At 36.7% G+C, this 17,966-nt stretch overlaps 1 protein-coding gene across 4 annotated transcripts; it reads right to left on the reverse strand.

Moving 5' to 3' along the window:
• Positions 1-1,709: 1,709 nt before the first annotated feature.
• LOC124184561 (interference hedgehog-like) lies at positions 1,710-17,407 on the reverse strand. 4 transcript variants are annotated; one of them, XM_046574399.1, is made up of 7 exons: positions 17,049-17,405; positions 8,190-8,270; positions 7,595-7,837; positions 6,410-7,405; positions 5,354-6,175; positions 4,977-5,089; positions 1,710-2,715 (listed from the first exon to the last, which is right to left on the reverse strand). In XM_046574399.1, exons 2-7 carry the CDS (start codon positions 8,260-8,262, stop codon positions 2,569-2,571), a joined length of 2,394 nt encoding a protein of 797 aa, XP_046430355.1. In that variant the 5' UTR covers positions 8,263-8,270; positions 17,049-17,405; the 3' UTR covers positions 1,710-2,568. The 4 variants fall into 4 exon arrangements, with proteins under 4 accessions (XP_046430355.1, XP_046430354.1, XP_046430357.1 ...); XM_046574398.1 differs by having other exon boundaries at positions 7,595-7,840; XM_046574401.1 differs by having other exon boundaries at positions 2,619-2,754; positions 7,595-7,840; positions 17,049-17,406.
• Between the last annotated feature and the right edge of the window lie 559 nt (positions 17,408-17,966).

Consider the following 17,966-nt stretch of genomic DNA (forward strand, 5'->3'; position numbering starts at 1 on the left):
CCCCACGCATGCCCCACCCTAATTTCTGGCACCGCAATACGCCATTACATTTGAATCTACATACAAATGCTCAATGTATTTACTTCATCGCAAATGGTCTGATTTCTACCTATACCTGATAATTTAAATTTGGAACAGATTTTCGTTTTGTAGTTATTAAATAAAGCATCATTATTGACAAGTGTGATTTTGAAAATACGGGTTTTTTTTATTGAAGTTAAGTACATAAACATGGTGAGTTATATACATATTTATTATTAAACATTATTTTGTCGGCAAGATATAAGGCTTATGCACACGGGACCAATGGTTCTTTAACTAGCACAAGAAGAGCACAGCCTATCACAATCCCTAGTCCAACAGAAAGCAGATCATACACAGGCTCTGGCCAAAATCAGTCGTTCTCGATTGCAATTACTGACTTCTTAGACTCTGTAAAGAATTATTGATCACGTACAGAGATTAATGCGACGAAAAAACATCCTAATATGTACATAAAATGTTGCCTTTTACTTTTCTCTAGAGACTCTCAGAAAAAACTTGGGTCACGTACGAAGTAAAACTATATCTAAAAAAAATAGTTTCAAAATATATAAAATATTCCATAATTTGCATATTTCAACATTATCGCGTTACAATAAAAATTGTACTTTAGTAACTATATAAAAGCTATATTTACAATTTTCACTGGAGTTTTAATTATTTTACTTAAAATGCTTTTGATGCACCGGAACACATTTCTTCTTACGCACAACCAGACTCTCACTTCTAAACTATAAATTAAGTATCATCAAATATCAATAGAGAAAACAGAACGAAGTTATTTGTCCATCGTTAAGGCACTATTACGTCATAGTATGCATATCAATGCTAGGAAGAGAGACTTACGTAGTATACAAATAATAATAATAATAATAATAATAATAATAATAATCGTGGTGGTGGTGGTGGTGGTGGTGGTGGTGGTGGTGGTGGTGGTGGTGGTGGTGGTGATGGTGGTGGTGGTGATGATGATGATGATGATGATGATGTGGTGAGCATTATTGATTCCAACTTTTTTCTATTAGCCTTATTAAAAGTAGGCGTATCAAAAAAATCAATTGAACTCATGCCATTTCCGAAAATTTAAATTGCGCGCTGGATACGCTGCAGAGTCACAGTTCAGTTTGTCTCAAATTCAGTCAGGTGTGAAATAAAAACTCCTGTTTTTTCTTATAGTTATATGGACGTATTGCATTGGATGCTTGAAAATATAGACTAATAAATAATATAGATCAACATCTGTAATCTCAGCGATAGAGTAGAGACTCAAGGATCACGTATTCAATTGAAGAAGAGACAATATGCCTCTGTAGTTTTCATTACTCGGCACTTGAATTTTTCTTACTTTAATACAAAATTTATACGAAATGATCTTCAGGAGTGTTACTAACATAATCGTTAAAAGAGCGAGAAGATAACAAAGCGTTAACCCAGTATAAACAATAATAACAATAGATCCAGTAGACATCTTCCATTTCTCTATTGCCGTAGCAGTCATATATTATAGGTATAACTTATCCTTTGGATGAGAATAAGACCATTCTTGAACTATCTCCTTGTGCATGAACCCACTTAACGGTACCGAATATGCAGTTGGAAAACGAGATGAAAACGAATCGACAAAAATTGAAGTCGATTCTTTGCGATTTGAAAAAAATTGAAAATAATTCAGAGAATCATATTTTGTAGTAATTTGCGTCTACGCGATACCTGATTACGAGAGAACGGAACGTGATCGCATTTTTCTTTTCTCTTCGGGTGAACACTTCATCATCTTCTCTTTACCATTAATATCGAATAATACTTCGAACTTGCAAATAAATCAATAATTATTATAACTAGTATTGTGCATAGTATAATGTGATAAACTAGCACATATTTTGAGTCTCGTAATTGCCATATGTTATATTCAATTTTGTCAGGTTTGGAAAAGGAATGCCATAGGACAGTCTTATGGGGATACGAGGAATTGCAGATACGGATGGAAATACCAGAGATATAAGGGGAAGAGCAGCGCAAGCTATTTTCGCCATTAACTGGAAATGAAAATAAATTATCACCATGATTTTGCGTTGTGAAGAATTTTGCAAGCAAATATGATAAAGCCTGGAATGACTATTCCTGTATCTATAATTATAACTTTTTTTTTTTATGAAATGCTCAACAGAGTCACTTATTCGTTGCTGAGACACCAAGTAGAACGGTTGCGTTAGTCACACTCGTGTTCACCAATAAATAAATAAATAAAGAACACTAGAACTTCCGAAATTAAGACAATGCTATCTTCACCAAAATCAGTCAAAACGACTGGTTGTTAAAAGATACGTAATAATAAAATATTTGTTTATTATATTGATATAAAAATTTACTTTTATGACGATTTTTTTCAAGACGAGTCACTATGACTGATGTGGTAGTTCTAGCGTTAATCCTGTATGTAAATTCATGTCCGTTGTTACATATTTTTAGTATTCCAGTAGTTTTGAATTATGTTATAAGAAAAAATCATTATGAGAATTGCAGAATTCATAGAGGCTGTTCGTTTGAAGCCGGAGCTCCTAGTGATGGTTCTCCCACGGTATTAGCTTGCACTGTTGCGTCCCCATTGTTGTGGCTGTTGTTGTTTTGACCATTTAAAAATGAAGCCATTTCCATTGTTGATTGTTGTCCGTTCTGTTTATAAACATTTGTGTTCGTTCGCTTCTGTCAGATCTAGGTTGGGTAGATTACGTACCGAAGTGGTATTCGGAAAAAAAAAAAACAAAAGAAGAGTGCAGACTCCAGAAAGAGTACGGAGACAGCTGATAGGAATAGCAACGATATTACCAGAGACGTTATTTCGTGCCAATCGTATAGAACTCACGATGATCAATCGATTATAATCGACATACTCTGAAATGCGTGCTAGCACGTGCGACATTTCGGAACGTTCCGTAAAGAGTTGGGCTTAGGCGCGCAAAATGTATCCCACATTTCTGAACGATCGTACCGAAATGAAAGAATATGATATATTTCAAATTGATTCACCGGTAGCGGTGTCAAGATTGTAGAGGTAATGTTGGTGTGTTTTGGACTTGAGCCTTTCTGAATCCATTAAAAAAAAAAAGAAAATTCAAGAAGCAAAATGAGATGAGTGATTTTGAGAGTCAGACACAAGATTTCGTTTTCGGTAAATCCATTCCGAAATGACGAATCGCGCATATTCATTCTAGTTACGGAGCGACCGTTCAAAAATGTCGCACGTGCTAGCACACATTTCGGAATACGTCTAAATTTCTCTATCCATGCCAGTGTTTAAAAAAAAATTGATATACTCTCAATCAGTAATAGTCCATATTTTACCATTTACATAATAAATAGAGTGCACACACCGTACGGTACTGTTATACGTATGAAGTAGGCTGCTCAAACCGCTCGAGCCACTCGAGTGAACTCTGTGCTTACGCTAACACTGCTGCTACAAGTCGGTCCGAAATATTAGTGTGCGGGACCCGCTTCACCAACTCGCGCGTATTTACGTATGTATTCTTGTAAGAATTTGTATTTCATACACATTGATATTAAACAGCGTCTGAGGTATTATCTTTGCATAGGTGACCAGAGGAATAAAAAAAAAGTTAGAATAAAATGAAGATGACAGTTCAAATGAGGCTGAAATTAGTAATGTAAACCTGACGAAACACCAGGGAAAAATTATTATTGCGCATTTTTAGAATAACTTTTAAGGAGTTGGCTTTGCAAAATATGAGTATATTTTATTTATCATGGTTTACTAAATTTCAGACATTCCTAAAGGTGCGAAGTAGCGATTTTTCGTAAAAATACATCGTACAGTAACGTTACTAGCTTCATCCTCATCAGTTCAAGGCTGTACTGAAGAACTAAGCGCTAAGCGTAACTTTCACGAATTATCGATTCATATTTACAACTGTTAATGAGGTAAAAATTTTGTCAACTATGCATAGGGGAAGGTGGAGCAGCGCCGGCCTGTGGGGTAAAACCAACCACCCAAAAGAATTTGTCAACTGGCAGTCCCGCGCCCAGGCGAGTATTACAAAATAATAAGCAGCGTGGCTCCGTTAATAACAATAAACAACCATAGGAGAGGGGGACAACCGTTCACCTGAAAAAATAACGGATAATGGCCGGTCTTGCCCCGCAGGTCGGTACTGCCCCACCTTTCCCTGTATAAATAATTAAAAGAACTTTAGAAAAAGTTCTTTAATCTCTACATATATCAGCTACATTCTAAGGAACAAAAGAAAATATTTCTATTTCTTCATGACTTTAATAATTATAGGCGTGCTGAAAACTCCAAATGCACATATCAATATTTATTTACTACATAAAAGTACTTTTCCCTATTATTGTACGTTGAAAGCTTCAAGTTATAAGACATTAAGATAAGAATGAATTATTAACATTATCCAAAATGCAATGTAAGAGTAAAACTCTTTCAGATAGCTATGTTGTTTTCACTATGCCATCTTTCTCATTGTCAGTCTGTCTCAGACGTTTGTCTGTTAATTTTTTTACTCGTACATAGGCTATCATTTTGTCTTGCACGTTACATATTTCCTTTGTATGATCAGAAGAAAAAGACCTTGTAAGCTGACCGAAGATACGTGAAAACGGCCAGCCATGTGAGGTTTCACAGGTTGCATGTCATCAAAAACATGGAAAACAGGGCCTTATGAGCAATCAAACTGTTTTAGAATTACATAATTTAGGCAATGGGACGCAATGTAAATTAGTCGATAATTGCAGAATACTTGAAGTCGTTTCACTGGCCCAATTTGTGTTTTTTTATCCTTGCATAAAATAAGCCGTATCAGACTGGCTGTCTTTGTATATCTTAAGTCATTGTATGCTTAACATGCTATCCTGATAGAATATGATGTTAGAATACATATATTTCATCTCAATACACTAACCTTGGGAATCGAATCTTCAGGAGTATCAAGACTAGCTAGTGGATTTGGTGTAATGTTGATCTTAGAATCTGGTATACCTCCATTCACGACCCTGCCATTAGGTACTGCTTTATCTGCAAAATACAGCGTGTTAACAGTGAAAATGATTACATGATAACCAAATTGAAATTTTCGTATTCTTAATCCTTAGTACAAACACTTGCATTTACATAATTGACACAGCTTCGTAGCTTATACGTGTATATTACACTTGTCCACGATAAACCTATCATCTGAATAAACCTGAAGCTTAAAATAGCGATAAACTCAGATAGCATACAAAGCGACATATCGATATAATTACGTATGGGTACATTGAATCGATTGTAGGAATATACCTAGGCCTTGTGGGGATTCACGATTTTGTTTACGTTTGCTTCGCTTGTAAAGAATAGTCACAGCGGCTAAGGCAGCTAAAATAGCTACTCCTCCGAATCCGCCCCCAACAATCGCGTACAAACCGCCAGTTTTGTTGATTTCTGTAGATTTCAATGTATTTTCAGGAATTACTTGCTGTACAGAAAATTCGGTTGGAAGTGGCAGTGTCTTCTGTTTGTGAATTTGTGAATATTCTGAACCAGCGGCGATAGAGAAACTCTGAACTTTGAACTCGTATGCTGTATCGGGATTCAAGTGTGAAATCGTTGTTGAGTTTGCCGTTTTTCCTTCAACTGTGGTCTTGATGTACTTTCCAGCAAATGTAGTCGCTCTATGGTGAACGATAAAGCCATCTATTTTTGCCGCCGTGTCCTCGATATTCCAGACAAGCAGTATTTCGTGTGGTCCCACAGCCTCTGTGTTTATCAATATTGGAACGGGCAGTTTGGGGGCCTTTACGTCCGAAGTGCGGTTCAGCAGGAACTTTACCGAGTTACTGCTAAGTTTATTATCATGGTTCGAATATACGGCTGCTATTCGGAATTTGTAAGTATGGTTTGGCTGTAAATCGGTTACTTCAAAAGAACGCACATGTTTCGGTATCACCATTGTATCGGTCATCCATTTTCCTTGCTTTCTATTCATTTTTGGTCCTAGTTCTCTGTACTGAACTTTGAAAAATTCAATCGGCAGACCATTATTCTCTGGTACTGACCACCTCACCATGACAGAGACGTCTGAAAGCCGTGTGACGTTTGGCTGATTTGGCGGCACCATCAATGCTGAAATTTGAAAAATTTACACTGATTATCATCTCTTTACCAAACATGAATTATTTCTTATTCAATGACATTACGAAATCTTGGAAAAAAATGAAGATCTTCCACAGGGTAGATCTCCGGTATAAAGTAATAATCTACTATGCTTTTGGACGTTAATATGTGTTGTGGGCCAGTATTACCGAATGAACTAGCTATGTGCAAAAGTCAAGAAAACTGAGAATATCATCCAATTACCATTTCCCTTACGTTTCCCTTCCTTAATGGGACGCCTTCTGCCACCGATTCTCGTGTGTTCACGGTGATTAGGACTTGAGCTATATGTATTATCTGATCTTGATTCACCTACGCCGCTCAAATGCTGTTTTGGTGTGACCCTCAGCAAACCGTAACCGGAGTCCGAACCATATTCATTACTGGCGACACATTGAACTATACCGGCATGTTTCTTCTCAACCGGAGATATGTACAATGACCTAGAATTTTTATTTTTATCTCGAGGTAGAAATTCGCCATTGATTAACCATTCTACAAATGGTTCAGGGATACCAGAAACACTGCAGAATATTTCCAAGTCACCACCCTCCGAGACGGTTGATATTTTCAATGGTTTGGTTACTCTGGGACTCTCTACAACGTGTAAGAATATTTTACACTGTTTGACACCGTGTTCATTGCTCCAGCGGCAGTGGTACTGCCCGTTATCTGAGATTTGCACGTTGTGTATATTTAGTCCTGCGGCAGTGACCCTTACTTTGGACGGCAGGTGGTTACCAATTCTGCTCCATGTTACACGAGGTACTGGACTACCAGCACCAAAACATTCCAAAGTTATATTTTTACCAGGCAGTACTCTATACTCAAATTGTGGTTGTTTAATAAAATACGGCGGTTGAGCTTTATCACTACCAAGGACCGATAAAATAGTCTTGCGCCGAGATGTATACGTCTGGGATGAAATATCGTTGTTGGCCACACAGTGATACTGGCCATTGTCGGCCATAGATATATTTTTCAACACCATTGTGTTGCCGTCCGTAAAAAAAGCGTTTTTTATTGTGTCGTTGTATTTGTAGAATTCCACAATTGCTTGAGGGCACGAATAAGACACCGGGCAAGTAATGGGTACTGTATTTCCTGCTGCAACTTGCAACTTTTCATTCTCTTCTTCCACGAAATCTTCCAGCGTGGCGAGGCTTAATCTTGCTGGATCTGATGCCAGTCCACTGGTTCCTGTAATATGAACCAAGTCTAAATCAGTGCACTCAGAAAACGAAGCTATTTCGCATTATGAGATTAGCTTATTATAACTACACACTCGTGATTTTGCTCACAAATGAAGCAAACGGATCCGATTGGAGCAACAATACCTTTACTCTGATATACAGATTCGTTTGTTCCATTTGCTGAACAAATTTTTACCGTAATAGGCTATGCACTGATAATCCCCAGCTTTTGACTTCTCATCAAAGTAAACAACATGTCTGGACGCTTTGACGCCGCTATTTTCAGATTGAATCATGGGTCCCCAATGATCGGAATTCAGAGGTTTGTGTCGCCAAAAAAATTTTTCAGCTGGCAGGTTGAGGCTGCATTCAAAGTAGACTTCATCGCCCAGAGGTGCAGCTATTGGCTCAGGATGTCTGTTGAACGACATGCCCAAGTCTGCTTTTTCAGATGATTGGTCGAAAAAAAGAAAACCATTCGATCAAAACAATTCTAAGAATTTAAATATAAAGAAATTCTAAAATTACTACTAACATGTTCGATGTAAAGACTATGCAAATGACCATGAGCAAACGATAATGTTGTTTTGCCTGCTAGCACTCTGATTTTAATGATGAAGTTAGTCGAGTTTAAAGTCGAGATGATACATCATAACTAGACTCGTCAATTTTTTGATTACATCCGCAATGTATGCATACTACTGTACACCTACCATTATGAAATATGAGTAATTACCAAGCTGCATAAGAGTATTTTATGTATAAAGCTTACCCAAGCTTTTAATACTCACCGGCCAAAGTGTGTTTCATTAAGGACAGTAATACCCCGAAAACAACGTATACGAAGGACATCGGCCGCATCATCACATATTCTGAAAAGAGGTAATCGATGAAACACGTGGTCGCCAAGGATTCTTCAACTTTATTGATTATAGGCTGATTGTAAGCTCCCTTACGCACTGTGAGGATCGCTCAAATCACGGTCACGAAAAGAGTTCGAGTTTACTCAGGTAGATCGGTCAACATTAAATAAAATTACAGCATATGCACATTCCACTGTAGACATATCGTGGATAGCTTACAATTAGATGGTTTTGAGACGCAAATTGACAATAACCCTTGACGCAATTAGATACAATTATAAGGAGCTATTCGAGATCAGTACCATATAATGATGTGTCTCTTAATTATAATATGCAATTCTGTTATAGGGTACACAGCTACTAGATATAATGCTAAGCCCTGTCTCACATAATCTTCTCAAATATACCAATGGCGGGCACACTTAATGTGCGGCTTATCGTTGCAATCTGTTGCATCCCAATTCACACAGCTAATGTGATAGTTTTCATGTGAAACTAGTTAGTCATACCTTCGGAATTGCAATTCTCACTAAAATTTGTCCAACTTAGCTGTAAATAATATTATACCTAAGGGAGTTTTTCCAACAACGATGGTTGCAAGAACTGCATATTTGAATATCTCGATACTTTCACTCCTAAATGTAAATGTGATATTAACAAAAACTGTGCTGCTTCGAGATAGAAAATAATTTATTTTACTATACAACTCAAGTGTGGGCAGCGAAACCGCCGGATAAAAATTATTAAAATCGATACATAAGACTCTAGTCGGGCGGTACTCAAACATTTATGATCAAACATTCGTGTCTGACATGTACAGCGGTATTTTACGAAACGAATAAGTAGTCTTACATTCAATTCTATCCCTAGAAAAGTACTTGCAAAAACTTGTATCTGAAATTTCGATCGGTTATGCTCGATCGAAAACCCATAATTCTTCACTAATACCGAGTTCTTATATAAATCCGAATGTAGGTTAGTACAACATTTAGTGTGCCTATTAAGGAAATAATTTACGAGTTGAGGTTTGAATCGTTGAATCTTCTGATATTAACCAAAAAATGAACACCTGACCAAGCACGAGCGTCTATCGCAAAGTTGGAAAATTGCAGGCAAATTGGGCTCCCTCGAAATTTTTGCGAAATTTTGCAAAATTGACAAACATTGCAAATTTGCTTATGCACTTGCATCAGGAAACCTTTTTCAAAGGGGTCAGCTTTGCCCGGTGCGACCCACTTTATCCGCCTTTTCTCTGCGTGCAAAAATTTTTCTCCATAGTTTTTCTCACATAATGGTCTTGAAAGTGAAATAATTATCGAAATATACCTAACAAAGGGAGAAAGTTGGCGGGGAGATGAGAAGGTTGTGATTTAAAAAACTAAATACAACCGGGTGAAAAATATCGCTTTAAACAAACCACCAAAGCGTTTCTGTAGCTGTAATTGTAACTTTGACAAGATAACATCAGGGCGACTGCACTGATTGACTATGTATAGGGTTGGTAATTTATCGGTAAAGCAGGCGCAATTTTAGCCACGCATTGCACGAAGTTTGATTATTTCGTTTGCAACCCTATGATCAACCCGACCAAGCCGTAAGAAACACGGACCCCGCTGCGTTGTGGGAATAGTCGTAGGTATTTTTCAACTACAATACACATCGTACATTGTACTATCGCCAGTGATATTTGTATTTCGCTGTTTCAACGCCAGTGTTATATTTAATCATGATAAAGGAGACGAAATGTACGAGGAATTCAAAGTTCTATCATCATACCTGTTCAAGTATATGTAGGCGTAACGCATATAATTTATTGCAGAAAAACGAAAATTATTATTTTATTTTAATATTATTGGTACAAGGCATTGCATACGAATACCTATACGCACAGTCACCAGTTATGTACATCGATATTCTCTAACATTCGGCGAACTATTATATACGTTGTCATTAGATGACAAAACTTCTACGTCTCATTGTCGACGAACAACGATATCATTGTATCATTTATATACACGTCTCATCGAATCGCTTCAGTACACGGTTACTGTTCAACGCTCGATATTGTTGCATGGATATGAGCCTATGTCAGTAGTTACGGTGAGGTAATTTTTTCACTTCTCTTTGCTTTCCGTAACATTCCGGATTAAGAAAGTGATACTAAAATATTATAAACAAAATTGTAATACCTTGGAATGTAGGTAGTATATCTGTAATTGGAAAAAATACCACGTATCCTCATATTTTTTTTACTGGTATGAAGGCATAGTGTTTGATAAAAAAATATATATGTTCTTGCGATAGATTCAATTCGACATTTATTTCTGATGCCGAAAGCGGGAGGACTTGAAACAATTTCGTAACATTCATCTGCAGGCCTTACCTATATGCGTACAGTAATTATTTAGTAACCACCGGACGAGTAGCCTACCAAAATATACTGTATGCCAATAGCGTAGCAGGTAAGAGGGCCGAAAGATGCTGGCTTGAAGCGATCTCCCATACAAATAAAGAACTTAAATTCCGTAGCAGTGACTATCAACTCACACAAGGCGACATCCTCGCTCGCGGTGCTACAAAACGTACCTATGTACGCTCCTACAAGCCCATAGGCGAAGGTAATATTTACGAGTATACATAGTAATATTACAGCTGTCTTATAATACAATATGCATTATAACTGTCTGCATCATAGATCGGGTAAAGAATCGGCGCATGGTGCGCGAGCTATTATGAATATAGCATTGCAATCAATAATAATATGGTTAATAACAATATGTATGTTAAAGGCATCCGATACGTGTGCCGGTGCCGAAAATACTGTAAAGAACGTTTGCGTGGTGTCATTAACATGTACATATACGGTGAGCATAAATGATGTCAGTGCATGTACGTCTGTAACAAAGTCGCGTAGTAAAGTAGGTATTATACGCTTGTTGACTGCAGGCGTGGCGATGTAATATATATACGATACCCTGCAAATATGATGACGACAATCAGGATAATACAGTGGCCACACAGTTGTGGTGAAATAAATTTCAAACAGAAAAAAATCAACAAGAATATGTTAAACTGTAATTTAGTAAATGAAATTTTCCTTTCGCTTGTACCGTTTTGTGAAAAATATAACGCAATACAAATACTGTCCCTTGATTCGATATACTGAAGTGGTTAATGGAAAAAGTTCCGTGTATATTATACATATATTATCCAGATAATATTGTGTTCCTGACCAAGAAATTACGGTTGTATTATGTAGTTGTATTTGAAGAACATCGAGTGAAATAGTTTGGGACAGCAAATAGTTTACTGTAAAAATGACGTAACACACGGAAAGATTGAACTACGCTACTCCGGGGAACGGTGAAGTACAATAAGTTTCTGGTAATAAGAGGATGAATTCCGCTTTGATTAGCATTTTACTGTCTGGTTACCCTCTATCTCAATTAATGCAGATCGATAGTCAAATTACTTTTTATCGTATAGCACGAGTGGGTTATGATGTATAATCAACACATGTATAGGTAATAATGAATTCACGATTTTACAGAGTCATTCATTCTATAGGAGTAGTAGCACCTCATTTTCCCTAAAACAAAATCCGGGTAAGACCTTCTCTCTCAACCTAAGACTATATGTATACACATAACTTGCGAGTCGCTTGTTATCTGATACTTGAGTAAGAGAGCCGCTTGTGTGGGCTTGAACTAAAGTCTGATTTCACTGAAACTCACCGTTTGGCGAACTATTTCCTACACTGGGAGGGAGAAGTTCTTGAATTAAATAAAAAAAAAAAAAAAAAAAAAAAAAAAAATTGTTTCGCGCCAAGTTCACGGCTAGCGAAACCAATACTTGGTTATTATAACAATTTATAAATTACACAAAGTAAATGAAAAATGCTTCTGTTGACTTTATTATTATTTAACAGAAATACGAGGATGTACAGTAAATGAAATATCAAGTTGCAAGACCTATATCATATACGTGAAAATCATTTTGGTAACCCGTTGACTGTCAGTGAGACACATATATTACGGGCATTTGAAAAAAGAATCATGCCAAGTTTTACTACATCGATTCGACTGTAATTTGGCAGATCAGCGTTTTTGAGGTCGCTGAATTATAGGATAATTTTATGAAATTTTTTTTATCCACCACAAAAACGGACTGCTAAGGGGTTCACATGAATATTCTACTTTTTGATCCAACAAATGTTTGATAAATGCAAGATTGTGTTCTTTGTTTGTAGGTTTGAAAAAATCTCAGTTAACGGAGCTGAAGAATTGGTTGATAAAATCACAACTAGATACAAGCAACTGAACATTCAGTTCAGTGTAGTGTTTCAATCATTTATTGAAACAACTTATTTGTCGACTGTAGTCTCGTATCGTTTGGATAAACTAATGCTCAGGTTCTAAAGTAAGATTATGTTTTAAATTAAAATTACTATAAATTTCGAAGAACGTCCTGTAATCATTTGGAATTGTGCTGAACAGAAATAAAATTGTAATTGAAAACCTAATTACGGTAGTTGGTAGTTTTCTTAGTAACGCAATTAGTAACTTGTAATTGTTCGCAAGTCGGATAAAACGTATTTTTAGTTTCCGACAAATGCCGCGTGGCTTTGATCGAGATCCGAACCGGGGACCGTTCGCAAATACCTACAATCCTATCTAGGCGGACATCTGTTGCCACTACGCCAAACTATCGCACAGACTTCCGGTTGACTTTAGCCGAGTTACAATAGATGACGAAGTATATTTATTTCAGTGATATGAAGCTATTGCGTGAAGCGTTGAACTTTTGTCGGTTCTTTTCGACCAACAAATTATTCAAAAGTAGCTAAATTCATTAGCCTATTCGTGATTGTAGATATATTCATTGCACTATTTGTATGAAAACAATTTTGTTGTTTTATCGCCTGATACATACGTTTCAATCAACTCAAGTATTTGCAGTTAGTACAATTATATTCGCTGACTTGGATCAACAAAGCAAGCGATGCCTACGAGATGTAGATTTGCTTAGGCTAAGACACTTAAATTTTTTGTTTCGATCGTCTAAAGTTCTTGACAAATGGCACATTTAGTTCGATCAAACATACGTATTCAACAATGTGTGAGTTTGAACGCAAAGAATAAAAATCACTTAGTTTGACGAAATCAATTTGTTTACTAAATCATATTTAGGGGTCGATTTAAGGGGATCAAATTTGATTCCGCAGAATACTGAATTCTTTGACGACAGAAAAAATATTTAAGTTGAAGCGATTGCACGCATTCAACCACAGGTACCCTTCTTCAACCGGATCATTGAGTTGACACAACTAGATATTTTTAGGACCCATGAAATTTTCAATCAAATTAATAGCATAGTTCAAATAACTCGTTTGGCTGATTTGACGTGACAGCCTGACAGAATTTATTACGTCAACTATGGTATATTCAGTTTCACAAAATAACGATTGAAGCAACAATTTTTAATCAAACTAAATCGATTCAGTTGATTCAACGACTTTTTCATCTCTGTGCAAAGAAATATTTATTTAACAATAAGACATCGAAAATGAGCAACACATTTTTGGCCTATAGTTTCCGCACAATGATTATGCAAAGAAAAAACATAATATGTAACATTGTATGGCAGGGAGCAGCATGCGACCCTCATGATGCAGTTAATACGTAACGTGTAGGATGAGTCGATTTCGAAAAGTAAAATATATGATTCCGAAAAATTTCTCCACAGGTATAGTGGCGGGGCGAGGGGAGTACAGCAATCAATTACCTAATGTATTGGAAATCATAGTACAGAATTATTCATTTCTCAATGCGCATATAGATATAGTGGAACAAATACGGTGAGTGTTATGTGCGAAACAGGTGAGCTTATTGGTGGACTTTATTGGTGAATTTTGATTAATAGAAATTTGAGGAAAAATCATTATGAAGCATACAGTATAATTTGTAGCCGCGACTGTGACAGATTACTTTTCTACCTTCATTTTTCCGAATTCAAATGTGTAATAAGTTTTTTTCGTATCGCTCTATCTCATACAGGCGGGTAAGGCAACTTAGCGCCGACTTATAAGGTTTTATTAGCTTTTGCGACTGTATTTAGGAACACAATATTTTCAACTTCTCGCACTTCTAAAAGTGGAAGCTATTGTATTATCACCCCAAGAGTGAAAAGTTGAGGGCTTTTGCCAGATCTCCACGTTTTGAGGTCTAACAGAGAATCAATTTCGACCGCATTCAGACGGTCGCCTGGGTCTGTGAGTCGTCAATTTTTTGTTCGTCGATACCTCAAAAATGAATGGACAGATTTGAATGATTTTGGTCTAAATTGGTGTGACTCTTCTTAAGTTAGAACTAATAAGATTTTTAATTCGATTTGTCCTGCAGGTTTCAAATTATGTAAGTAAGAGAATTAAAAAAAAAATAATAATAATAATAAAATGAAAATCATATCGAATCATTCTCTCTGAACTCGGAACGTATCCGAGCCCGAAGTTCGCAAGTTGGCCTATCGAGGTCAACCAGATTAAGACGTTACTTTCACATAATGTATCCCTTAAATACATATGTAGGGTATATTTTACAATGTATTCGTACAGTTCGATATTTAATACGCAATATCATGTTTTGCGTGGCAATTCTATCATGTTGCCGCGGGACTCCCATTTATTCTCACGTCGCGTCGCGTCGCCACGGCCGATGATTTTACCGAACATTATTACAATAAATAAGGCACAATAAATTTCGAAGACAGCGTTCACGCACTTTGCGTTCTTGCATGATTTTTATTTTCTGCTTTCGTTTATCTATTTTTTTATTTTCATATTCAAATTATCCGTTACACGAGAAGCTTTTGATGCCAGTATCATTTAATTCTTCATCACGTAAACACCTACTGTATTACAGGAAATCCGTAGTACGTGTAATTATGAGTTTTCTAATTTTCACCGTCTTTTTGTTTTCGTACCTATTCCTGTATATTAATTTCTTGTAACCTTGCTCAGATTGCCATGAGGTTACCTGTATACCAGAAACAACTTTTACCAAGAACATGTGCCACCGATATTATGAATTTAAAACATGATTGAAGCTGGAATACAATTGTATGTGTTATATAGACCCGAAAATAAATATTCGCCCGTTTTTCATGATGTGGTTTTCCTGAGACATTTTTGGCATGGCTAAGAACTGGTTCGCTTTATGAAGAATCTTTGGAAAATTGGCATAACCAGTAACAATCAGTCAAATTCAACATGTTGCTTCGCAAATAAAGAGGATAAACATTTTGTTTCGGTACTACCAATTATTCGGGCAACTATCACAAGTTATGATTTGATACTTATCAATATGTGTACTTCAGCCTGACTTTCTGTTGGCAAGTAACTTTGTTCGGTTTACCAACAACTTTTTGACAAACTACAAGCAGATGAAAGTTGCAAACACGGAGTAAAGGTACATATTTGCTACCCTATTGCGATGGATATTTGAAGCAGCAGGGTTGGTCATATGCTAATAACTTTTTTATTGGAAATTATTTGCGTTTTTCAAATTTAATCGTAAATTCGGTATCAAATCGGATAACAATAACCCTATGTATTAGCGCAAAAAAAAAAAAAAAAAATTACTAACTGCTAGTTCCTTATGCAGGGTACTGGGCGAGTTGCCTAATATGTCGAGAATGGAAGGAGCTTGACGCGATTCACGCACAAAATTCATAGTACGTGAAGTTAATCGTGCAGAGGGTTATTGATTAAGGGATGGATTTCGTAGCTTCTCTGATTGACTGAAGGGACGAACTTTGCATTAACGAATTGTAAGCTCTTCCCGTATTTGACACACGAGGGGACTCGTCCTGTATACTTACAATTTGAAACTTATAGATGCGGATTTGAATTATATTCAAGTAATATTGCAAATAGTGACAGACTTATTCATATAAATATAGACAACAAAAACGGAGAAGCTTATAAGAACCTGAAGACTGCATGTTTGGAATCTCGGAAAGAGTATGAAACTGATTGAAAATAAAAATGTGCGAATACGTATTTATAACATAAATTATACTGACAATTTTGTATGCATTTCAGTAATTGATAAATCCTTACAGGATTTCATCGCGTAAATTCCACTAGTTGCGGTTATCTCCTTGTAGATCCCCACGGAACTTTAACCAGAATTCGTAAACAAAATATCATTACCCATGTATCAGCAAGCATTTAGGAGGTGCCGTAGTCGATTTCGACGTTGACCTATTGTATATCACCAAATATCGAAGTCCCTATATCTCAAACGCGAAAAAGGGCTTAACAGCCCCACTTTATACACAATTCCGAACAAAAAGACTTCAATCTGTCTTCATTTTACACAGAAATAAAGAAATGACACGGATTCTATGAAATCGCAATGGTATAATCGTAGAATTAATGCAATCTCTTGACTTCTGCGTCAAACGAAAATGCATCGAACTGGTTTTGTTCAGAATTGTGTATAGAATACTGGGCTGTTAAGCCCTTATTCGCGTTTGAGATACCTGAACTTCGATATTTGGAGATGTACAAGACAACGTCGAAATCGCCTATGGGCCCCCCTCAGGTTTTACGAAGAAAACTGTTTAAAGCCTACAAATAAACTATCGTCCATAAAGATATAATTTCTTTCCAAACATGTAAAACTTATACACAAATTTACGAGGAGATCCAAAATCCAAACTACTTACGCAGCTGAGCACACTATACGAGTGGAGAAGCGTGAAAATTTAGTTTCAATTACTCACCCTCGTAGTTTACTGAAGTAAACCGATTTTTGTGTACATGTATGAGAAATCTGCAAGCCGCAGAGATTCACCGTTCACACCTGAAGTTTCTTGACACTCAAAGTAATGGAGTTTACAATCGCATCACTCCATTTCTTAATCTATCTACAACAATTATACATCACTCGGACGAGAATACACAAAATTTGAGTCCGAACCGAACGTGTACCGCAGATGCTTGGCGTCCACTAACAGCGGCCTATGGAATGCAACCAAACGGGATTTAACTTTGGGCGACATCTGATGGCAACAGCCTCAACCGCCTCGACCTCGTCAGAGAAAAGCTCGAACAGGGGACCGGAGGGAGGTAGGAGGAGGTTTGCCGCGTTTTTGCCCCAGCGAGACCTGTGGTGGAAAGCATACCCAGGTGTGGTGCCACTGCATACACCGCCCATCCGGCCAATGAGCGGTCGAGCAGTTAGGCAAGAATGGAGCCGCGGTTTTTGAATATATTAACATCGATTCTTTAATATCTGCATTTAATTGAGCTTCATATTAAAAATAGAATTGCGTATATGTAAAAAGATTATTTCGTAAAGATGACATACTGTGTAAATGATCATTTGTATATATATATATATATATATATATATATATAAGATATTAAAGATATTAAAGAATCGATGTTAATATATATATATATATATATATATATCCAACATGGCGGCGGCGAGTAAATCTTGAACTACAGGTGGACGATAGCTGGTTGCAAAAAAGTCACGACTCTGGCCAAATTTCTCAAAATTATATACGGACACATGACCAGAATAAATTTCTAGGTTTAAACCCGGTTTTATGTAATAGTGTCAGCTGTTATATACGGCACAAAGTATAATTAATTACTTGTACGAATATCTGCAATATATATCAAGTACGCGG

The sequence above is a fragment of the Neodiprion fabricii genome, chromosome 6 (assembly GCF_021155785.1).
Source record: "Neodiprion fabricii isolate iyNeoFabr1 chromosome 6, iyNeoFabr1.1, whole genome shotgun sequence".
Lineage (NCBI taxonomy): Eukaryota > Metazoa > Arthropoda > Insecta > Hymenoptera > Diprionidae > Neodiprion > Neodiprion fabricii.

Bases quoted from the DNA above. Each gene is read 5' to 3' on its own strand.
- LOC124184561 (XM_046574398.1), bottom strand. From the start codon at position 8,262: ATGATGCGGCCGATGTCCTTCGTATACGTTGTTTTCGGGGTATTACTG. The intron at 7,406-7,594 runs GTAAAAATTTGT...TTCATATTACAG, and splicing joins TCAGTGCATAGCCTATTACG to GAACCAGTGGACTGGCATCA. The intron at 2,716-4,976 runs GTTAGTGTATTG...GTTTATAAACAG, and splicing joins CTGAAGATTCGATTCCCAAG to AACGGACAACAATCAACAAT.